Source organism: Podarcis vaucheri (genome assembly GCF_965113315.1).
Source record: "Podarcis vaucheri genome assembly, chromosome: Z".
Lineage (NCBI taxonomy): Eukaryota > Metazoa > Chordata > Lepidosauria > Squamata > Lacertidae > Podarcis > Podarcis vaucheri.
In genome coordinates this window covers 37,159,943-37,184,582 of record NC_138758.1, presented here as the reverse complement: position 1 = coordinate 37,184,582, position 24,640 = coordinate 37,159,943, and the positions used below count along the sequence as shown (strand labels likewise).

The window sequence follows — 24,640 nt, the reverse complement described above, 5'->3', positions numbered from 1 at the left end:
GATACCGTACATCCACAGCATTCCCCTGATCCACCAAGCTTGTAGGTCTACTAAAAAGACAGAGATTTGTCTGGCATTACTTGTTTTTGAGAAACCCATGCTGGACCTTAATATCCACAGCATCCTTTTCTAAGTGCTCACAGACCAACTTTATAATTATCTGTTCTAGGACCTTTCCTGGTATCGTCAAGCACACCAGTTGGTCGTTACCTGGGTCTTCTTTTTTCCCTTTTTTGAAGATGAGAACAACATTTGCCTGCCTCCAGTCTTCAGGGACCTCACCTGTTCTCCAAGAATTCTCAAAAGATTATAAACAGAGGCTCTGAGATTACATCAGCAAGCTCCTTTAGTACCCTTGGGTGCAGCTCATCAGGCCCTGGAGATTTGAATTCATTTAGAGCAACTCAGTGTTCCCATACCACCTCTGTTCCTATCTTGGGCTGCAGCTTCCTTCTTGCATTGTTTATTCTGTTATCACCAGGTTGGGCACTCCTTTCCTTTTGGGTGAAGACAGAGGCAAGGTAGGTGTTGAGCAGTCCCACCTTTTCTCTCTTACCCAACAGCATTTCTCTGTCTTCTCCATGCAGAGGACCTACTACTTCCTTGTTTTTCCTCTTGCTTCGAACATAGCCGTGTGAGCAATGCAATATGGACGAGCGTTTGTGACTCAAAGAAGCAAACCAACACATTCAGTTTGCAGGGGATCAAGTAGTCAGAAATCAAACAAGATGTAGGCGCAACATCTGTACAATGTTCAACCTTGGCCACAACACACTACTAGGAACAAAGGAACATAGTAAGCTGGTTTATGTTGAGTCAGATCATTGGTCCGTCTAACTTTGCATTGTCTACACTGATTGGCATCTGCTCTACAGGGCTGCAAACAAGGGAAGCTTTCCCACCTCTACCTGGAGATGCTGTTGGAGATTGACTCTGCAACCTGGTTTATATAGAGCAGGTATTCCACTATTGAGCTTCAGGGGCCCTTCCCCAAAGGCCATAGTGGAGAACGTGTGGCCCTCCAGATGTCTCTGGATTACAACTCTCATCATAAGAAGAGCCTGCTTGATCAGGCTCCAGCATCCAGTTCTTACAGGGACCCTCTAGAAACCTGGAGCCAAGACATGAGCACAAGAGCCCCCTCCCCTCCTATAGTTTCCAGCAACAGATTCAGAAGCATTTCTGCCGTTGACTGTGGAGGCAGATGATAACAATTGTGACTAGTCGCCCTCTGTCTAATCCTCTTTCAAAGCCATCCTAGTTGCTGGCCATCACTGCCTCTTATTCTATAGTTATGTGTGAAGAAGGGCTTTCTGGTATCTGTCCTCGGTCTTTCAACATTCAGCTTCATTGAATGTCCACAAGTTCTAGTCTTATGCATAATTTTATAAATGTCTATCATATCACCTCTTACTCTCCTTGTCTCTAAACTATCCTTTATTTGCCCTGAATATTCCAACATTCCGCTTCAATCACCATCATGGTCATCAGCATCATCCTTAAGCCTTGGTCATGCTGGCTGAGGCTGATGGGAGTCAGAAATCTGCTGCATTAGGAAGTCCACGTAGGTCCCCCTTCCATGCTGTAAAAGAGTGCTGGCCTTCCAATTAAAAGATCTCCTCCACTATCTGACACTGAAGCAGCCCAAAGCATGATCAATGCAACCAGCAGCAACAGGGCCACATTCTTACTTGCGAGGAGCAGCTAATACCAATTGAAAACTTCCCTTCAGGAGTAGACTGTGCTCCTTAGCCTCTGCTGTAAAGGCTGCCTCTGCCCGATAAAAGCCTACACATTACCTTTGAGAAGTTCAATCTTAAGTCTGGGGAAGTGAGGCATAAACAGACAAGTGTAAGTGACTTCCTTGTCTGTGTAGGACATGACAGGAGGTGCCATGTCAACCGAGGATTGTCATCAATGTAACATGAGCCTTGTGGCTCCACACACAAGGATTTTCCGTTGAACATAACGATCGCAAATTGTTGTTATTTTTATTACGTACTGGCAGGTGCTTGCGTGATGCACACATTCAGTGTAGCTGTTAGGGCAGATGGGACATTGCCCTGCTTACCTCCCTCTGCCCCCACCTGCCTGCCTTCTAGCTTACACCCAGCCCAGGGGGTTGCCCTGGCTGCCAGCTTCTTAGTCTCAGATTTGCCCCTTTTAGAATTGACAGTGAGTTGACAATGGCAGAGTGCATGGAGAAAGGCTTTGTATATTACATATTGGGCCCCCAGCTTGATTTCCAAAGCCTCCTGCAAGCTGTCACTCAGAATTCTGACAGGAAGGAAGAGATGGGCAGAAAGAGAAATGGGCTGGCAGAGAGGGGAAAGGGGTATCCTCTCCCACTTTTGCCTCTGGTCCCAACCACTGCTGCCTTCAGCCCCACCCCTTAAGCAACCAATAGCTGTGGACAGGATCCAGGCAAAGGGAAACTTTGATACTTCTGATTTCAGTAGGAAATGATCCATCCTCAAATGTGCCAGTATGGTATACCCTCGAGTACCCCCAGAAAAAAGTACTGCTCTTGGGTAATTGTGCCTGAGTCTGCAGCTTTCAGACCCATTGCTTTTAGTTTTGGAACCATGCAACTTGCATGTTTACTCAGAAGTAAGCCCTACTGAGTTCTAAGCATATGTAGGAGATTTCAGCCTTAAGCATGGACTTAAGTCTTCCCTTAAAAAACAACTTTTTTAAAATTGGGGCAAGATCACACACTGGGAGCTTTCAGATCCATATACAATGGTACCTCGGGTTAAGTATTTAATTCGTTCTGGAGGTCCGTTCTTAACCTGAAGCTGTTCTTAACCTGAAGCACCACTTTAGCTAATGGGGCCTCCCGCTGCTGCCACGCCACCGGAGCACGATTTCTGTTCTCATCCTGAAGCAAAGTTATTAACCTGAGGTACTATTTCTGGGTTAGCGGAGTCTGTAACCTGAAGCGTATGTAACCTGAAGCGTATGTAACCCGAGGTACCACTGTAGTTATAATCCTATGTATCCATGGAATGAGAGAATCAGTCCATTTCACTAGTTGTAAAAGCCTGTCCCAAGCATTCTGTCACGTTCTACTGTGACCAAGAGACAGAGCTTGAATAGACATTTTCCTGAAGAGAAGCCCTGTTAAGTCTTTGGCAGCAAAAGCAACTAAAGCCAGTTGTCTGGCTGTCTGTCTATCTGTAGAACATCTGCTCTGCATGTAGAAGGTTCCAGGTTCAATCCCCCGAAACATCTCTAGTTAGGGCTGGGAATGTTTCCTGCTTGAAATCCGAGAAAGTGGCTGTCAATCTGTGTAGACAGTACTGGGCTAGATGAGCCAATGGTCTGATTTGGTAGAAGGAAGCTTCCTATGCTAATGTTAAAGATATGCCACACTTTGGACTGCAATGGAACGCATATTCACCTGGAGGTATGTTTCATTGAACTTAATGGCATTTACTCCTGAGTAAACTTTGCACAAGCAACAGTACTTCTGAAGAGTTGTGTAGGTTTTTCAAGTGTTCATAATACTTCAGAAAGAGATGGAGAACAGCATTTACAAGAGCTCTGAAATTCAAGTCATTTCTCCAAGAGAATCGCAGCAAAGCTCCTATTTTTGAATGTGTATTATCTGCATGGGTTACTGATGCCCTTCCAACATTCTTCCTAGATCATAACATGGGATCAAAAATGGCTTTATAGGCACAAATGGAGTGTGCTTCCAGGGGTGAAGTCAAACTTCTGAAGAATCACAGTACTTGCTGTGGCATGCAAAGAGTGGTAGCTCATAACTGCTGCCCCCCAAATTGTTTTTGCTGCGATAACAACATCAAAGTGACCTCTCCTAGGCACACACCCAGGCAGGGTGTATAGAAGTCCTGGGTGACCAAGAGAAAAAGACTTCCTCTTAGCTTCACTGATGTGGTCCAAAGAAAAACAGAACAATGCACCACCAGCTTGGCTGCAGGAGTTGCCAAAAGGAGGTGGACAAGACACCATCCAGCCATCTTAGGGACTCCAGATTTGTTTAGGGTTTACTCCTTAGCCTTTTCTTCTCTTGAGAAAATGTCCCACAAGGCAGGGGTATGGATTTCCCTCCAGGGTTTACTCCTGAAGCCTTTCTCATGAATGAGTGTAGCCTCTTAGGATCAGAGTTTACCGGTACTTCTGTTAGATGGGCTACCTTCTCAGGTTGACAAGCCCCATCTGGCTCTCACTTCCCTCTACAGCTTGTGTAGAAGCTGCCTTCTTGACCATTGGCCCCACTATTGGCCTTGTCAGCTCTATCCACCAGAGACTGTATTCATGTGCAGGGGAAGTTCCTAACGCACCAAAGATTTGAGACCTTTGGCTACCCTCACCTGGTTTAGCCAGCCAGTGAAATATGTACCTGGGGTGCAGCCACTGTTGCTTGCTGACAGCTTCTAGAAGCCACAGGTGAAAACTGAGTGCAGGGTGGGGACTAAAGGTGGACTACCCCAGAAGGAACATGAAGTGTCCCCCACCCCTAACACCCCATGCACTCAGAGTAGACCCATTGTAATTAATGGCCCTAAATTTGTCAAGTCTATTAATTTCAATGGGTCCTCTTTTATTTGGGCGAACATTGGAAGGTATCAAGCTATCCATGGCATGGAAATTGGGTTAATTTCTGTCCCAGTATGTTGGGTCAAGATGGGGAGCACTCTTCTGCAGCACTTTGCTACAAAGCAAAGGACTGGGGGCTTTGGAGGCTGGGCCAACACTGAGAGATAACTTACAGAGAATGGAGGCATACCAGAAGCTTATGAAATTTTGAACGGCACAGAGTGAGGAATATATCATTCTCTCCCCAAACAGACTTTGAGGTTAGCCAATGAAATTGATGGAGATTGTGGCCCCATCAAGGTTGGTCTTTATGGTCCCCGTTCAGTGGGAGGAGCTGGGGGTGGGATGGAAATGCAGCAGTGCATTTTGAAGCAAATTAAATTATATGCATTACCATCTAAAAGAGAGGGGCTCCACAAGTCGATTAAGTTGGAGTCTAAAATTACATAACTAGCATACTGAAAAGGGAGTTCTTACAGGCCAGCCAAAATAAAAGTACAAGGCAGAATTAATTAATTGAAATCTGCAGCAGAAGAAGTGATAATAGCCACTAACCTAAGTGGCTTAAAAAATAATAATTAAAGGAAAAATCAGCATGGGTTGAGCAATAGTTATTAGGTATGTGCTAATTCAGGTAGAACTTCCACATCCACAGGCAGTCTACTCTTCAGAATATCAGATGTTAGGAACAAAAATAAGGGGAGGTTTTTTTGCCTTCTCAGATGCCTCTGGCCTCCTGTTTTAATAAAATGCTGGTAGGGTGGAAAATGTGTTGTTACATTTCAATTTAGACATAAAAGTCTGGTTCAAAGAAGCGAAACCAAATTAAAATAGTTATTACAATTGTTCTGAGTTCAAGACACAACTGAGTGAGATGGAAACCAGCTCATACAATTTGTAAGGAGTTTTGAGGGGACAGTGGAACTGGAATCTATTTTTTGTTCCATTTTAATGTAACTTAAAAAAAAATGCCTACAGGCAGCAAACTGCATTTATGTGGCTGTCAGGTTCAATCTATAGGAAGAAATTCAAAATAAATACTGTACACACACATGTCCACACAGAAAGAGAGGAATTGATATCCAAAGGAGGAAGAAGCTTAACTGACCCATCTTCAGTTTCTCACTCAAAAAAGCATAGCAAATTATTTTTGTTAGAATTTATTCTTTGCAGAGTTCCTATTTGGGGGTCATCAGAACCCTCTGACCTCTCCTCAGCCTAAAGCCCCCCAATATATAACCCCCCATTTTACCCTATCAAACATTCTGATTAATTTGCAATCTGATCTGATACCTGCCTGATGGGGCATAAACCCCACTTTGTCCATTGGGATTCCATTCAGAGCAAATATATGCACCTTTGCTACGTTGCAGAACCACATCGGAGAAGCAGAGTGATGAATCGAAAGAACACACAAGGAGAACAAACTAGGGTTACAAAATGTAGGCATTCCACACTTGTACGAAGGCGGTAGCTCAGTGGCTGAGCATCTGCCCTGCATGCAGAAAGTCATAGGTTCAATTCACAACATTTCCCGGTAGGGCTGGGACAGAGTTCCTGTCTGAAGACCTAGAGAGCCACTGCCAGTCAGTGTAGACCAAGGGCCTAACTCAACAAAAAGCAGCACGCTACATTCCTAACACAGCAATCCTAATGATTTATACTCAGAACTAAATCCAGTTGAATTCAGTCAAGCATACAGGTAAGTGGGTTTAGAATTGCAGCTAACTCCTCTTGGACTTAGTGGGGTTTAGTTCTGAGGAAATCTGCACAAGATCTGGTTGAAAGACAGAATGGGTGGAGCCTGTGATTGACTTTGTGTTTTTCGTTTGTTTTGCTTCCTGCATGGATAGGTTGGCACGAGATCTTTATTGCATTTCTATCCCACCTTATCCCCAAAGATGCTTGGGGGGTATGTGCGCACATGATTCTCCTCCTCCACAGCCTCACAACGACTGCATGAGATAGGTTGGTCAGAAAACTTTTTCAGCAGGGGGCCGGTCCACTGTCCCTCAGACCTTGTAGGGGGCTGGACTCGATTTTTTTAAAAAATAAATGAACAAATTCCTATGCCCCACAAATAACCCAGAGATGCATTTTAAATAAAAGGATGCATTCTACTCATGTAAAAACACGCTGATTCCCAGACCATCAGCGGACCAGATTTAGAAGGCGATTGGGCCAGATCCAGCCCCTGGGCCTTAGGTTGCCTACGCATGGGTTAGACTGAGGGTTGGTGACCAGTCCAAAGCCATTCAGTGAACTCCATGACTGGAGAATTTGAACCCTGGACCCCTTGATCCTACTCTGACACTCTGTAACCACTACACCACCAAGAGAAGAAAGAAATCTCAATCTGCAGTCTTGCCACTACATTAAGCTTGGCTCTGATAATGTAAGAACGTAAGAAGAGCCTGCCTGCCAGATCAGGCCAGTGGCCCATCCAGTCCAGCATCCTGTTCTCACAGTGGCCAGCCAGGTGCCCCCACAGGAAGCCCGCAGGCAGGACCTGAGTGCGAAAGCAGCACTCATCACCTGCGAATCTCCGCAACCAGTTTTCAGAGGCATACTAAACAACAAAGAAAAATGTGTATGTGTGACACACACACACTGCCAGCTACAACCCCTTTTGAACAGAGATGATTTGGCCACTGTATGCCACGCTCTGGTAACTTCTAGACTGGATTATTGCAACATGTGCTACGTGGGGCTGCCCTTGAAGACAACTTGGAAACTTCACTGCGTCCAAAATGCAACAGCCAGATTATCGGCTGTGGTTCCATTTAGACGTCACATAACTTCTGTTTTAAAACGGCTGAACTGGTTGCTGCTCATTTCTGGGCCCAATTCAAGGTGCTCACAGTCCTAAATGATTCAGGTACCAAATATCTGGAAGTCTGCCTCCTTCCCTAGAGACCCTCTAAGGGCTGAGATGAGCAGAGGGAGCACTTTTGTTAGTTCCTCTGCCCTCAGAGGCTGGGGGCAGGAAGGTGGCAGTCCAGGAGAGGGCCTTCTTTGTGGTGACCCCCAACCTGTGTAACTCCCCTGTGAATGCTGAAGGCGCACCCCTTCACCCCAGATTTTGACACTTGAGGTCCGTATTTTTAGGACCTAACTTGTTTATGTGATTGTAGATTGTTCTAAACTGGTTTTAGTATTGTGTTTTAATGCTGTTATCCACTCTGGGACCTTAAGGTGAAGAGTGGGTAATTAATAATAATAATAATAATAATAATAATAATAATAATAATAATAATAACTTTTGTATGAGAGAAGGACCATTTGGACATCTTCTTTATTGTGCATACACAATTATTTGTGCTCATGATGCTACCAGGGTGGTTATACACAACTGAGCTTTCAATATCGTTTGTACCTACAAAAGTTTGGGGGTGGACATACGGATTTGTTTCCCGTCTTTGCATGTAGCTTCTGGGTGAAATCCTTTGACTTTCTTCATACCACAAATACTCTGCTTTATTTTGTTTCGTTTCGGTTCTGCTTTTGCAGTCCTATATGGCAAGAGTGCCTCTCCAGCACAACTGTGACGCAATGGCACTGGGAAAACATCCGTGGAACAACTAATAAAGTCGTGACCTTCAGATGGCCCGGTATAAATCCATCGCCAATGCGCTATTATTGTCAGTTGCAAAACAAAAACAAAAACGGAACTCCGATCAATTGGGGGGGGGGGAGGTGGCGTAGAAAAAAGCAAAGAAGCAGGAAATCGTGTGAACGAGACACAGAGAAATCTGTGCGTTTGAGAGTAAAGGGGGTGGGGTGGGGAGCGGAACAAATAAATCGCTTGTGTTTGTCGTTATAGAGGGGCTGGAACGCTCACAAAACGATAGATGAAATGGACCAGAGTTGCAACCCAATGGTGAAACTGACCGGTATCTTCCGGACTATCTGTTGCCCTGTCTGTGTATCCCACGCGTTGAGATGCGGCGGTGCCAAAATAGGAAAACTCTTATTCTTTTACTAAATGGAGCTGCCGAGCGCAGGCCGGACGGTGGCTAGGAGCTCGGGAGCCGCCGCCTCACATCAAAAGCCGCCTCCACAATCCCTTTCTCTCGCCGTTTTGCTGCGGAAGAAGCGCTTTCAGACCTATTTTCCAGAGTAAATTATTCATCATCATAATAATTGTGTAATTACTGTAACTGCTCTTAATTATTGATGCCCAAAGCAGTAATTGGTATTTATTATTAATGGGCCAGTGTGTTATGTGCAATGTTGTGTGTGTTTAGCTTAAAAAAAAAAAAAAAAACAACAACCGGGAGAGTTTTGCTCTCTCACCCACCCACTCGCGTCGCTCTTATTTTCTCTGCCCTCCCGAATTAAACGACTAGTCTCGGCTGTGAAATAGTTTCTGCTTCTAGGGGAAATGCGAGGATGGGAAGATTGGGGGTGGGTGGGAGGTAAACAGCGGGCATTAAATAATTGCGATTGGTGGGAAGAGATTTATTTACAAAAACAGGCTTCATATAACAAAATCGAACCTTAAAAAAACCAGGAACAGAAACTGGTGGAGGGAAGGAAAGGATTGGAAAAACCACACGTGTTGAGTCTTGAAACCTGTCTGTAATGTGGGAAATGGGTACGTGCACGAGGCTGAGTGTTCAACTTCTTCTTTTCTCTATATGCCAAATAACAATAAAAATAATAGTAACTATTATTGCTGGGTTCTACTCAGAGCACGCACATTGAAATTATTGGATTTAAATTAGTCATGTTCATTATTTTTGTGGATCTACTCTGAGTGGGACTAGCAATGGGTACATTATTATTATTATTATTATTATTATTATTATTATTATTATTATTATTATTCCTAAACTGCATGTCTATTTAAACTGATGGACTTAACTAATTTAGCATTTCGACAGGGTCTACTCTGAAAAGGACTTCGTTGGATAGATATCCCATTATTGGGATTTTTTTATGAAGAGGTTAGGGAGGAAAGTGGGCAATAAATAATTTAAATAATAATGATTATTTATTTATATAGTACCATCGATGTATATGCCACACCCCTCCTCTGAGAGTCACAAAGAAATGTAACAGGTCTCGTCCCTCAAGAGCTTACAGTCTGCATTTAGCCACTGGGGAAAGGCCCGAGCCGGTTAATGCAAATTATGTGTAGACTAGTTTCTTTTCATAGGGGTTGAGGACTAAAGGGTTAAAGCCACAGGTCTCTCAGGAAAAGGGGCATTTTTGAGGAAAGGAGGCAATTGTGCTCCTAGGCAGGCTTACTCGGAAAGAAGCCTCGTTGCTGCCAATGAGGTTTAACTCCCGTGTCAACTCCCGTGGAGAGACCGTTCACACGTTTAACTTGCTATCTGCTCATCGAGTGATGCATTTGCACATGTCAACGGACATTTCCTTTTCCATATCGCAGCTTTCCTACACGCTTTCTATAAAGGCCTTTATTCCCTTTTGTTGGAGTTCCATTTATAGTTTGCCGTGAGGTTAATACTGGACTGGGAATACGTGTTCTCCAGTCTTGGTTAGCAAGAAGGCGATCTCAATAAAAAGAACCGCGGCGTTGGCTGCAGCCATATGCCCGTTTTCACATGGAACTCAATGGGACTTATTTTTTAATAAACCGAGTTGGAACTGCCCCGCAAATCCGCCAGAAGGTCTCTTTTTTTGACTGCCTACATACCGTACGTTTAAAGAACATGACATCGCGCCAAGAAACTGGGAACTGCTGATTGTTAATTGTGCTAGGAAGTGTAGCACCGTGGCGGGGTAAACTATAGTTCCCAGTATTCGTTTGGTGGAAGCCAAGCGCTATAACAATGCAATTCTTTTCACGCCTGCCACTGCCTAAAATGTCTTACTTTATCAACCTCTAATTTTTGGACTTAGTTCCAGGGCGTGTTAAGAAGTCCTATTGGAAGAGGAAACTCGACGGAGTCGGATATCCATTGTGAACAGCGAAAATTTAAGTTTGACCTTGATTGAAATGTTCTTTGACTGATATATTTTGATTTAAACGACTTTATTCCTGACGCTGATGTGGGTGTTCTCTTACCTTCGAGAAGAGCACACCTTAAACGCTCAGAGGCGCCCTCGTCTGCCATTCCTCTTTTATAAATTGCTTCTGCATTCAGCAGTATTCCTGAAAATATTGGATAGTATCCTGCTGAGTTATACTCAAGGTGGACCCACTGAAATTAATGGAGCCAAGTTGGTCATAAATTTCAATGGGTCTGCTCTGGGTATGACCGAAGCTGAAACAGCCCATTGGCTCAAATTAAAACTGGAACAAAATGAGACTTACTTCTGAGTAAACCATATCTAGCCTCGCACTGCGTGCCCCTGATTCCATGGAATGAGTTGCCACCTTTTCTCGGCCACCCCTGCTCCTCTGCCCTTTGGCATCAGCCTGACTCCCAAACACACCTTAGGTAGGTATACCTTTCCCTGGAAAGGTGATGGCTGGTGGGAAAAGCTTCCTCCGGCTGGGTCCCTGGAAAGCACGAGAGCAGCTCTAATAAAGAAAAGTTAGCAACCCTGTATGTGTGTTCTCACACTCCCTGCAGAATGAATATTCCTGCAAAGGAGCTCAGCGTTGAGGAATGGGAAGGAAAGGTATTTAAGATGAACAGTGAGGACCTTCGTATGAGGAGAGAGAGGTTGTAGCTATTTTCAGGTGGAAATTCAGCTACCTACTAGCCACTTCAAGTCAGGCACACAATTATAGCTGAACCACTTCCCGCGAAATGTATGACTTTTTGGGATGAGGAAAGTAGGGGAAGTGAGCTGAAAATCGTGTGAGTGAGACTTGCTTTGGCGCAACGTCGTCTCACCGCCGTGCAAACAAATCAGAATTAATGCTCATTAAAACAGGCGACCTCGTCTAATCTCCCTGCAAACAAATCAATAAACAGGTTGTGTTAATGTCCCCCAAAATCAGAGCGTGGTACCGTCCTTGGCTCATTTACAGCTGAAATATAGCCTCCGATATGTGGAAAGAAAAGGACAGTTCTAACCAAAGAATGCAATTACGGTAACTCTTTTTTTAAAAAATCTACATAATAATAAGAGGAACGCACCTTTAAATTTGTTAAGTGCTGGTTTGAACCTCTGGCTACCAAAAGGTGAGCTTGGCAACAATCTGAGCCAGTTGTTAAAGCGCTAATTTCCAAATGGGGAAATCTCGCTCATTTTGAAACCAGGCGCTATTTCATTTCTGCACGTCTGGATTTAATAACACGCAAGCTGGTGCCCGCTAGGGAAAGAGATGGGACTAAAGCGTGGGATGGTTTGCTTGCGCCTGTGTATGAATTTTACATTTATTTTCGGGATCGGATCCTGACTGTTTACAAACACCCTAACTGTGGGGAGAGAGAAACGTTATGTTTTAAGGGGCAAGCCAGAGGTATGGGGAAGCTTTGGTTCTCCAGACGCTGCTGGACTCCAACTCCCATCATCCCAGGACAAGTAGCCAATGTGATATATGATATATGACTGAAGCAGAGCTGTGTGGGGTGGGTTTTTTTTTTGGGGGGGGGCGAATTACCATGCAGAGATACAGAACTGGCTGCTGTTCCTTGCCCAAACTAGGGGTTGCTTGAAAGTAATGTGTGGAACGACTTTTTGCGTTGTATTCCACTAACCTTTACTCAGAGTAGACCCACTGACAGTGACGGGCCTACGTTAGTCATGACCTTTCAGTTCTGAGCAAAAGTGAAGATTCTGTGTCAAAATTTAGACACCCAAATTTACCCATATGTATGGTCATCGCTGCAGCATTCAGCCAGCCAATGAGGATCCAAAACCATAGGGAGGACCTCAGAATCACCTCCGACGCCATTAGAGTTGGCAGAAACCATTCACACGTTCAGGTGCAAGTCAGCGAAGGCAAAATAATCCGGGGACTGTGCGTGCTTGTGTCTGTGCGCGGGCGAACGAAGAGATCGAGGACCCGTGTTTGGTCTTTTAAAGCAACCAACACTATCAGGAGCCCCAGATTTTGACAAACTTTCTTTGTACGTGTCAGGGCTGCACAGGTAGATATCAGGAAAAGCGCGTTTTTCTTCGGGGCCCAGCAGTTTCAGATCTGTGGTTGTTTGTGGTTTACCTGGTTACTAGACAAAACAGGATATAGGTAGCTCTGCTAATTTCACCCTCCCCGGTTCCTTCCCGTTCGCCCTTCTGGGAGTTTGATCTGGAATGTTGAGGAGGAGGAAAGGGTTAAACAGCCCTCTGTCCCCCCCCCCGGGGGGGAGAGATGGAGATCGTTGCTCTCAAGGATTTTAATTAAAATACAAAGTAACCGACGCCACACTAAAATGTAACCGTGAAGTATTTTACATGCCCTTGGAACGTACAGGCTAGTTTACCTTTGCACAAACGTGGGGAAAGACCCCCTTTACGTTCCTAGATCACCCCCCGCGCTTCAAAAAAGACTTGTAGCCAACTTTGCTCTGTCTATGCACGCACGCAACTAATATTTCGCTTGAAATACTGCTGATCATCAAACTTACCATTCATATAGCGCTTTTAAAATGCTTGTATATCTGAATCTCTTCCAGGACACCTAGAACCTTTTTCCTTTATTTTATTTATTTAAGGAGACCTTTAAGAATATTAGCAAACTAACTCTTTGGGTGTTCGAATACTTTCCCCTAATAATCTGACCAAGAGTCTTGTGTAACCAAAAACCTTGCACACCTTGGAAGAGCTCTGTGTAGTTTAAAAGTGTGCCAGTGTCACTGCGGCATTGAAGCTGACTATATTAAAAATAATATTTTATTAGGTCAGGGGAGGGGAAACTGGTCCTTTAGATGCAGTTGGACTCTGATTCCCATCAGCGCCAGCCACCACGGTCAATGGACAGAGATGATGGGAGTTAGAGTTGGAGTACAAGGGGGGTGGGGTTAACTCACCCAAATGCGTTAAAAATATATATATACATGCATCTTTCAAAACTAAATTCCTTCAACTAAACTGAAGCAGAAACAGAATTTTTCTCTCTCTGTGTTAATTACTTTGGTAACAGCTCGAGTTTGTGGATTTGATTTTTTCCCGTCCAGTGTTGGGGAGGCACAGCGTTTTGCAAAAGAAGTTTAAAGTAAAGGATGGCATTTTTTATTATTATTATTATTATTATTATTATTATTATTATTATTATTATTAAAAAGAGTAACCACCGCAGAGTAACTACCACCCTTTCCTCTGCTTTTTGCAACCCCTGAAGTAGGCTCTCTTCCCAACCTTCACCCAAAGATTTAGGATGCCATCCAAAACAAACTTTCGTGCAAGCGACAGGATTTAATTTTCGAGCATAAACTTGCATAGAACTGCGCTCTTCGAAAACCAGAGTGGGAGGAACAATACCCTTTTCCAGGGTAACTAATCCGAAGTAAGGGAGGTGAAAGGTGCCCGCCTCCTCCTCCTTGCCTTGCCACCCACCCACCCCCGCTCTCTCTCCCGCTCTCTTTTTACCTTCTGTTCTGGTACCAGGTCTTTACTTGGGTGTCTGTGAGGTTGAGGGACGCTGCCAGCTCCATTCTGTCCTGCACGCTCAAGTATTTCTGCCGCTCGAAACTCCGCTCCAGTTGGGCCAGCTGGTGATCCGTGAAGGCTGTGCGGGCCTTGCGCGGCTTTTTCAGCCTCACTGGGGGGCTCTCTCTGGAACTGGAGATCTCTCTGTCCCCTTCTTCTTTCACTGAGCAGGGCGAAGGGGGGCGGAAGAGAAAAGGCGTTGCCACAATCAGTGCAGACAGATTAGAAGGGAAAGTCCCCTTATCAAACGCGGGAGGAAAGACAAGTGAAGAGACCAGGCGCCTCGGCGAGGGGCGCGGGCCGCTGCTCGTTTCTCTTGCGTAAGGTCCGCGCCCCTTTCTATGAGATCCCTATGCCTGTTTACTCGGAAGTAACTTCCATAGCTTTCTATGGGGCTTCCTCGTCAGTGAAATGTGGATAAGGTTGCAGCCTTAAGATCCTCCTTTTAGGTATGTTTACTCACAAGTAAGGCCCATTAATAAGTCAAAGAAGTCCGTTCGTGAGCCCAGTTAGGAACAGCGTAACTGTATTATAAACCGAAGGTACTTTCATGAGAACTAGTCACTTAAATTCGAGATACCCTCGACCTGAGATACTGGGGAGGGAGAGATATCTCAATATATTCCAAGAGGACAGTAAATTTAACCACACACACAAATATCTATATGCATGCGTACACATTATTTATTTTATTATTAAAATTATTTATAGCCCTCCCAATATCATATCGACCTCAGGGCTGGGTTCACAGTCGTCTGCGTCAGCGATTCATTTCAGCCTGATTTAAGTGCCAAAGAGTTAAGCAAGCCCTTGAAACATTTCCCCTTAAAATTACTTATTTATTCAAACATATTTCTAGTCCCCAAGCCTTTTAGTACAAACCCTGAAATTAAGGGGATGTCACAGCGCTTAACTTTAGGTGCTGCCCAAAATGTTCTTCACGGAATAATATATAAATATTGATCTTAAAGGAAACTATCCCCACCCCCCGCTTAAATAAAATAAATTCGGTGTTCATTGTGTCATTCTGGAATGGATTGCACTGTTACTTCCAGGTAAACACGGGTAGGATCGAAATGCGCATCAGAAATGCCAGGAAACTACTACTGAAGTTAGTTTTTTTCACAAAATATAGATTGCATCCTTCGGGCAAATGGATTTTTTTTTAAAGAAGGCAAGACAACTAGATTAACAGGAATAAACGTATGGGCTTGAGATGGAGTCTCAACACGATCCGTACAATTTACTCACAAGTAACAGGGAAGATGATAGGGAAGTAAACGCCACTCAACCCAATGGGAGTTACTTCTGTGTAAAACATGCCTAGGGTCCGGTTATATGAAGCGAACCTGGAAATTTTAGAAAATATCTTATTCCTAACAAAGAGTGTCAAAAATTATGGGATGCCGGAGTTGCACTCCGGTTTAAACTATAGGTACAGTACTTTAATTCGTTTTAACTGTGATCTGTAGCCAACGTTACCCATTACAGTACTCAGGCCGGACCCACTGAAATTAATGAGCGTGACTAGATCCATTGACTTCGGCGAGGCTACTCAGAGTAAAAACTAATTGGAGACAGCTCTGATTTTGTTCTCTATAATGGAAATAAATCCGAGGTTTTTGCAACAGGAATTAGTGATAATCTGAATTAATGAATGCTAAAGTAAGTAACACACCACCCTAAATCCATACAGATTCAACAAAGCCTTTGGGTTTCAGCCAGTTAAATTCTACTCAGAGTAGACCCATTTAAACTAATTATTTTCAATACGTCAGCTCTGAGTAGCACTACCTTCTGCATACAACCCAGAGAAATTTCGGTATCTGAGGCAAACGAGTCTTCCTTTTGCGGGGTTAAAAGCAGAGGAATAAACCAAACAAGTCAAATTGAATTGAATTTTAAAATTGACATTTTAATCTTGGTTTGGGGGTACCCGCGTTGTCCTTCTGAAGATGCAATGCGGACAAAACTGAGCACTTTCAAGGGCGCCAGCCAGGTTATGCACTTCTACCTGGGAGTAAGTCTCAATGAAGTCAATGGTGCTTTCTTCCCGGTGAACACACTGCCCGCCTCCCCCGATTTTGTGCACCTTTATTTGGGAGCAAATCCCACCGAGATCTGTCAAGCTTATTTCGAAGTAAACACCAGGATAGGACGCAGCCTAAACCCCCTCCCCAATATTTACTGCAACCCTAAAATGCCTTGTTAGAAGAAGCAAGCCTCACAGAATTCCACGAGGGTTCCTCCCAGGTAAATGGGTAGAGGGCTGCAGCCTAAACGTGCGTCATTTTAGTTGCTTGGATCTTCTCAGAAATGTCCCAGCGAGTTCTAAGGGATTTATGCCTCTATCAGTGTGCTTGGGCCTCTGACTTTTCTTAAAATTCAAATTTCCCCCGTTTTCCCCACAAAATCCTTTTTTTCTCCATTATTTTATTGCCCGGGTTCCGCGCCCCCTCCCCAGACTTTCTCACATCCGCTGACAATAAAGTTTCCATCACTGAACAGTAAGCTATACCACCCTACCTAGGGCTACTCAGAAGTAAACCCACTGAGTTCAGTGGAGCTGACTCCCAGGTAAGTCATGTCAGATCGCGGTTTTAAATTTTGAGAATTATGACAGCACCCAGATTTTGTTGCTTCAGGGATTAACTCTGAAAGAAATCGGATCTGATCAGCTTCCTCAAATTCCTAGAGAAACTTCCAAAAGAAATGGGATTACAGTTGTTGTTGTTGTTGTTGTTGTTGTTGTTGTTGTTGTTAGTTTTGGGATAAAACTGGCATTAATCCGTGTATTATTGCCGCCGTCATCACCACATTTGAAGCCCGCCCTCGCTCCGAAGAGTTGCGTGTGGTATCCAACTTTATCCTCACAATCAACCTGCGAAGTAGGCTTGACTCAAGTCCTACCACAGAGGCCTGACTGAGGATTCGAACCTACAGCTCTCTCCAGCCCGCTAAAGACCACCCCAAAGTAGGCGTTCCTGAGGCTTTCCATCCCAAAACAAAACAAAAACAAAGGATCGCTTATCTATCCAAGGGAAAAGAACAAACGACTCCCTTCGCCCCCTTTCTCTCTCCAGATATTTTATATATATTGAGAGGCGCAGACTTTCCCCTTCCCCCCACCCCCTCCCTCTCTCAAGGCACATAAAGGAAAAGAAAAGTGCCTCAACTTTCTGGGATGCCCCCGAAAAGAAGGCTTTCGGTAGAGCTAGGTCACAATCGGAGGGCAGCCCATTTCTCTGATTGATTCACAATACATTTTGTATATATTCGGGGTAGGCAGGGAGCCTGATGTATGAACGGGCAACTGAACCCAATAAGGACAGTTGTCAAATAAGAGTAGCAAGGGAGGTCAAACTTCTGCCTTCTACCCTCAGCTCTGATACCCCACCCCCCATTATCCCTTTCTTTCTGCGTTAAACAACAGCGAATTTAAAATGGTTTCACACTGAGCCATTGGAAGGGGGTACTAGATATTGCCAGAAATCATTAGCGCTCCCCTCTCCTTCCTCCCCTTGAACACAGATTTACTTTTCCCCCAGATCGCACGGGAGTCACTCCTGTTCCATCCGGATTGAAACCTATCCCGCCCTCCCATGGTGCAAGACGTATCCCTTTCGATAAAAAGGGCATTTCGGATTGATGGAAAGCAAAAATAAAGGGTGAAAGCTGGTAACTCTGAAAGAAATGGCTACGGCCTGCAGTTCCTCCCCCCTTTCTCTCGCCCACCCCCTTTATCTCCGTTCTTAAAGAGATTATGTTTATCTATAGGGTGGGGGGAAGCTGGCTCCGGTTTATATAAATTGGCCGCATTAGCTTTTTTACAGGGGTTTATGGTAAATTTCATTGTGGCAGGGTTTAGGAGCGACAAAGCTCAGCCTCCACGCGCGTTGATTTCTCTCTGTAGGAAGACAATAATCCACTTAATTGAGCCACCAGGGATATGGGAAACCCTTCAACCAGAAACCGAGTCCAGATAGGCATGAATATCTCTTAAACATGAGATGCTCTTTCATTGATGGATGGAAGGCGCAAACAAGTCTGTTTCTTCTCCGCACCCCTCCTCTCTTTATGAGAAATAAAGGGGGTGTCCTGGAATCAGTGGCACTGACCTCTACAGAATGTTTACTTTGCGGGGGCGGGGGCGGGGCGGGCGGCAAATAAATGAATTTGATATTTGAAAAGCTAAATAAGAAATCATTCCCTCTCTCTCTCAAAATAGACACCTCTTTAGGCTTTGATGTTCAGCTTAGACTAGGGGGCTAGGACAGAGAGAAAGTTGGCTCTGTGTACCTGAGGGGAAGGTGGGGGCGTTAAGGGTAGGGCCGTCGCTCAGCGGTTAAGCACCCGCCTCGCTCAATTCCTGGCATCTTACCATGGAGGGCTGCGAATTATCTCGTGTCTGAAACCCTGGAGAGGCGCTGCCAGTCAGTGCAAAGAACTGTGAGCTTAGGAGGAAGAACCTATGTTTTGAAGGGTGATGCTGTTGGCAGAGAACCTGATTCTGGAGTTGTGATGAGGTGGGAAGAAGGGAGAAGAAGAGAGAGATTGAGAAAGTGGAGAGAGGGGTTTGAAGTTCAGGGAAGTTCCTCTGAGGAAGAGGGAGAGAAAAAGGAGGGAATGAAAGAGAGAGAGAGAGAGAGAGAGAGAGAGAGAGAAGAAAGGGGAAAAGAAGGGGGGAAAGAAAGGGAAAATGAAGACAGAGCTAAAGGAAGGAGGTAAAAGAAGGAGAGAAAAGTGGAAGTAAGAGGGGAAGAGAAAAGGAAGAAAAGGAGAAATAAAATAAACGTGAAGAAGGAGACACCTCTTGATGTTAGAGTTCCACGCTTCTAAATATATCCTTGATGTATCCACTGTAGCAACTCGGCCTTTAAAAACAGCAAGTAAAGAGCAAAAAAAAAAAAAAAAAAAAGTTGAATGGTAATGTAAAATGCTTTTGGGGGGGGTATATGTTTGTGGCTGAAATCCAACACAATTTACGGTTGGAAGGGGGATGAAGAAGGTTTAAAAAAGAATTTCCGTTTCTCTTTCTTAGCAACTGAAATTTTAATTGGTTAATGGGGGTGGGATGGGGGGGGGGGGAGGTTGGAAACAGAAAAGACCTGGACTTAAGGGCAGGAATTCCCCAGTGGGGGACCCTGCCTGGGTCCAGAATACCACCTGCCTTTTTCTACCGGCCCAGCTGTTAATCCTGGATGCGCCCACAAAATTGGAAAAGGAGGAGGAGCGCGTGGCCAAGATCCGGGCCTTTTGTATAAACAGGCCGAGGATGGAATTTTACTTTTTATATTTTAAAAAAAAAATGTTATTGGTTTTATTTTATTTAAATTAAACCTGCATTTACTGAGCATGTTTACGAGCAAGGAAGCTACGCATTGAACCTCGCGTGCGGGAGTTGCTTCCGAGTAAACCAGCTTCGGATGGGGCTGCAAGTCGGAAGTTTTGACCGCGTCCGCGCAGAAGTGAGTCCGCTTGAGTTCAATAGGGTCAAGGGGTATCTGGATCGCAGCCATGCTTGGGAGCCAGCCCCACTGAACAAAGTAGGTCTTAACTTGCAACACAGGAGATGTAATCGCGCTATTCAGAGCTACAGGAAAACCGCTATCGAAAGGGATGGCCTCCCTCGATCCAACGACCTGATCTGTTCCTGGGCCGCTTTTCCATTCTGTCAGTTTCTCCTTCCAAAGGAAACATAAAACCCACCAGGAACTGCAGAGGTATTGCTCGTTGCAGATCCTATTCTGGCCTGGAGGAAAAAAGAGCTTCCGTTTGGAAGTCTCATCCTGGGCCGCGTTGTTTACTCTGCATCAAGCCTCCTATATTTCAGTGAGATATGCTCCAGAATAAAGCTGCGCCTTTTCCCGTTCCACGCAACGATGTTTGTTTCGGTTCCTATCCGGCATTTCTGCATATATATCTACATCTCGGAACAGGCTTTCTTCCTGCTTTCAGTGACTTCTGTCTAAGGCGACAAGCCAAACCGCAATGCTTGAGAGTAAGCCGCCCCCCCCCCCTCGCCCGCGCAACTCAATAGGATCTTACTTCTGAGTTGGCGTAGTTAGGTTTGTGCTGTCATTAAACTCCACCTCAGTCCAATCTTACGGCTGTTTTACTGGTAAATAATTCTCCACCGCCCTGGATTTCAGTTGGACTTACACGCGAGTAACCACGCGGAACTAAAGTCTTACGGAGTGGAAATTGAACTCATTGACGTCATTGGGGGGGTTTGCTTCCAAGTAAACCTGAAGAGGAATGAGGCATTAAATCTCTTGAGGATGTTACTTCTCATGGCGAGGGGGGGGGGGCAAATGGCGGGAGGAATGACCTGGACCGGGTGGCTTTTGCGGTTTGAAAAAGGTATTTGTCAAAGAAAGTAAAAACAATTCTTATCAGAAGGAAAGTCACTCTCTGGCGAGCACCCCCGCCAATTGTTAAACTGAAGACCTGCTTTTGCTTTCGACGTCTCTGCAAACACCAATGTATTTAATTTCGAGCTATTTCCCATAGCAGATTTTTTTCAAAAGTTGTCATTTGCTTAACGGGACTGGCGCCTTTCAAAGCCTCCTCGGCCCAGTGAACGAGGAGCTTGAAGGTCGCCGCTGCGTTATTACGAGTTCTCTCGTCGAAAAGTTTTCTAGGGGAGGTGGGGCAGACTCAAGGGGAACCACCGATCATTCAAGGGATGATTAAGAATGATAGGAAATCAGATAGAGGCGGAGAGGCGAAGCTTCTGTACTGAAGTTTGGCCTTCTTTCTTATCTGCCTGACAACTTGTATTGATCTGTGTGTCAAAAATCATTCGTGTCGCAACCTAACGAATTTGATAATATTGGTACCCCGTCCATCTCATTTCAGTAAATCCAGTTTATATGGGGTGGGGTCGGAATGCCTTTTCTCCAGAGTAGAATCAACTTTAAATCAGAATGCAGACCAGAATATCCTGGTGACTATAGAAACACTCGGGCTGCAACCCTTATACCCACTTTCCTGAGAGTATATCTAATTGAGCTCAATAGGTTTTGCTTCTGAGACATGGAGGAGGATCGCTGGCGCAAAATAGATGGAAATAACAATCGAAACAGGCAAGTGGTTGGGTTATGCGGAGTTAAAGGCGCAAATAAAGAAGTTTCGTATTTATCTCCGCCAGGTTCTCATATTAGCTTCCTTCCCTCCAAATATAATATTTTTAGAAGAATTAGGAACTTTACAGATTGAACTAACGACACAAACAAACAAACAAACAAACAGAAAAAGAGGAAATATCCCAAATCAGGCCAACCGAATGTTATCCTGTCCTTCATCCTCGAACCTTCCGAGAGAGAAGGGGGGGGGGGTAAGAAGAACTTGCATGTCCACATGCACCTCTGAATACCAGATCCCGAGGACTAGCAACATGCGGGTTTGCTGTCCGGAAGCCGCTGGTGAGCTAGATCGACCACCTTTGGTTCTTAGGAGATACCCCAACGGGAAGGGAAAACTCTATTTGTATGTGTGCGCGAGTGTTACTCGTTCAGAAATAGAGGGCTCATTCAGAAATCAGCAGGCGCTGGTACAGAGTTAGGAGAAACTCTCCTTACCTTTGTATTCTGTGTCCGAAGAGGAGTTGCTGCTGTTGTTCTTGTCCATCTTCTCCCGGAAGTCCTCTCCGGATTTGGGGGGAATCCGAACCGGTGCCTCCTGCGCGCTCTGTCCATTGCTGCTGGAATAAGGGGCGCAGGCTGCCAAAGGCTTGCAATCGGCCAAGATGTCCCTGATTAAGAAGGAGGAGGTCACTGTTCTGGATTGTGAAGGGGCCAAGATTTGCCCCGCTTGGAGGTGAGACTCCAGCCCCACTGCCACACCTTGTCTCTGGGCTACTGCTTCCAAGCACTCCCTCCCGGGAGAGTGGGGCGACGGGCAGCCGCTGCTGATTTCGGAGCGGGGACTAAGTTCCAAGGGGGAGCGTCCTTCCCCCATGAGCGGTTCCCCTTTGGGCACGGCGGGGCTCCCGGCTCGGTGGGACAGGATGGAATCGATCCCAAATCCGTTGGCACCTTCCATGCCTTTCAGGGTGACATTGACCAGCCGGTGTCCGGATTAGGCTCGAGAAGAAGAAGAGCGACCTTGGAACTGCGGGACTTCGGATCCAAAGTTAGTGCAGCAACAATCGCCGGTCCGTATTACGATCCAAGGCGCTGTCCCTCTTGAAAACCTGCAGTCAAGCTAGCTGCAGAGATGAGGGGAAGGAGACAAGGGAGAGAAAGAGGGGAAGGGAAGACAGGAGCCAGAGTAGGGGTGGCGAAAGTGAAACTTTGCTCGTAGGGAGAAAGATCCCTAATCTGAACTATTCGCAATCGCCACCGCTAACCATAGATCCATCAGCCCTAAATTATAGGAAATGACTTAACCAAACAATGAACTTTCAAAGAGTCCATAACAAGATTTTCTTTTTTTAAAGAGCAATGAATGAGGCAAGCGAGAGGCACGGATTACAGAACGAAGAGCGAGCTCTCCTTTTCGTACCAGCGCCTAAGGAAAGGGAGGTTTCAGGACCGCGGACAGCGCAGGCGATCTCTGTTCGAGGTCCGTCTCTGCTCAAGAAGGCGAACGCGTTAAAAAGCGGCAGGTTGGAAGGACGTTTCAGCACCTTTGAAAGCGCCTAGACTGGAGGGTCGGGACCGCGGCCGCGCCACCGCCTCCCATGGTCGCCTTCCGAAGCCGCCTTGCCTGCAAAAGTCCCTGATGTTGGAGGCGAAGTAGGAACGCCGCGTTGCTCTCAGGACCAAGGACAGCTCAGCTCCGCCCCGCGGAAAGTGCTTCCCTTTTTAATCAGCGCTCACACCTCTCAACTTGCTGGGTTTAGTTTGGAATTCTTATTCTCCTTCTTCCTCCTCCTCTACTTTTTTTTTTTTTAAACCAAGAACCCAAGTTCACGTGCCTCACTGCCTCTCTCCTGATTGGCTGGCCAGCTTTTAGGGTGATGTCACACACATGCCACACACCAAGGAAACTTGATCGCTCCTCGGTTTGATTAAAAGAGACACTGAATTAATTACAGCCCAGATCCAACTGTTAACCGGCAATTTCCACCCTGTTTCCTATCATTACGCCACTGATGAAGTTCTAAATAGGGTTATTAGCAATGCGGTGTGTGTGCGTGCGGGGGAGATCGTGTGTGTGTGTGTGTGTGAGTGAAGTTGGGTGCATTTTAAAAACTGCTTATTTTAGGTTCACAATTAGCTGAATCATTGTCTCCCCTTATGCGTGCTGATGAAAGATTTTTTTAAAAAATAATAATAATAACCGTGTGCGCGTTTTCACAGAAAAAGGATAATTATATAAGGACTCAGCAAAAGCCAGGCAAGCCATTTTTTTATTTTTTTAAAAAACAAACTTAAGCTCTTTGAAATTGTTCTAACACCCCCCCCCGCCAAAAAAAAAAAAAAATCCATTTGGCGCCATTACCTTTTCCTCAGCAAAACATTTTCTATAATCGGTGACACTCTATCTGGCCTAAATTGGAAAGATTAAGAAGAATCCTATTGATTATTGTATTCTTAAAAGAGCGAGCGAGCGTTGAATTTCGCAGCTCTATGTATTGTTACTCGAAAGAAAATCCCCGGGACTGGGGTTGGCCCAACTAAGTCGCCTTGGATTCCAGCCTTAGCTGGTGTTTTGTAAACGGATGGTAGATGCTTCGTGGTTTGTGTAAGAATTAAAGCTACGCGTATAACTACCTGGGAGTAAATCCCACTGGACTCAGTGAGTCTTGTTTCCAAGTAAATGCATACGATTTGGCTGTGTTTATTGGCAGTGGCTGGTTCATACGGTGGTAATAATACTTGAGGAAAAATCCATGATTTTGATACTAAATTTGAACTTATGAACGAAGCATTCTCCGACAAGTAAATGTATTTATTTAGTTATTTATTTTTGTATCCACACATTTCATTTGCACAGATGTTCTGTTGAACCCAGAGTGGCATCTATCACACACCAATAACAAACACACGGTCGGTTTGGAAAAGATAAAAAGTCCCAAGAATGTCAAGGGAACTTGTTTTTTTAATTAATATCGGAAAATTTCCAACCTAGTTTGTTGAAGTTATTGATACTCTGGTGGTGAATTCTCAGTTCAGGATTCTTAACGAGATGCCCGTTCATTTGAAACCAAGAAGGCTTTACTAAGGGACTAGGAAAGATCCAGTTGCGTCGACAGAAAATAAAAAGATCTGTGGGGTCTTTTACTGTAATTTTTACACGTCTTCAACTGAATTTAAGATTGGAGGAGGACCACTTCCATTCAGATCATCGCTTTCTTCCACGTTTTGAGATACCGGTTATACACCACCAACCTTAACTACCGCCACCCCTTTTTTTACAGCCTTGGAACCGACTACGTTCCGGGGCGCTTTCCTCTCAACTCCACTTCAGAAGGCGCACCAGAGACGCCGTCACGTCGCTCAACCTCTCTGGAAGACAGCTCGAAGTCAACGAAAAATACGGCTACTTTAAAGTCCAAAAGAGACTTTGCATGATTTAGTGTGATCTCCCCACCCCCGTGTCCGCCCCC

At 45.0% G+C, this 24,640-nt stretch overlaps 1 protein-coding gene across 2 annotated transcripts in view; it reads right to left on the bottom strand.

Moving 5' to 3' along the window:
- Positions 1-22,924, bottom strand: part of BARHL1 (BarH like homeobox 1) — a 39,373-nt gene extending 16,449 nt beyond the window's left edge. Inside the window, exons 1-3 of one of the 2 annotated variants that reach the window (XM_082207871.1) lie at positions 22,591-22,924; positions 21,666-22,294; positions 14,023-14,245 (exon numbers count right to left, since the gene is read on the bottom strand). In XM_082207871.1, coding sequence (XP_082063997.1) covers positions 14,023-14,245; positions 21,666-22,128 — 686 coding nt within the window. In that variant the 5' untranslated portion in view covers positions 22,129-22,294; positions 22,591-22,924. Of the gene's footprint in view, positions 1-3,403; positions 3,547-14,022; positions 14,246-21,665 lie in introns of both variants that reach the window. The other variant, XM_082207872.1, reaches the window with a different exon arrangement.
- Positions 22,925-24,640: the final 1,716 nt, after the last annotated feature.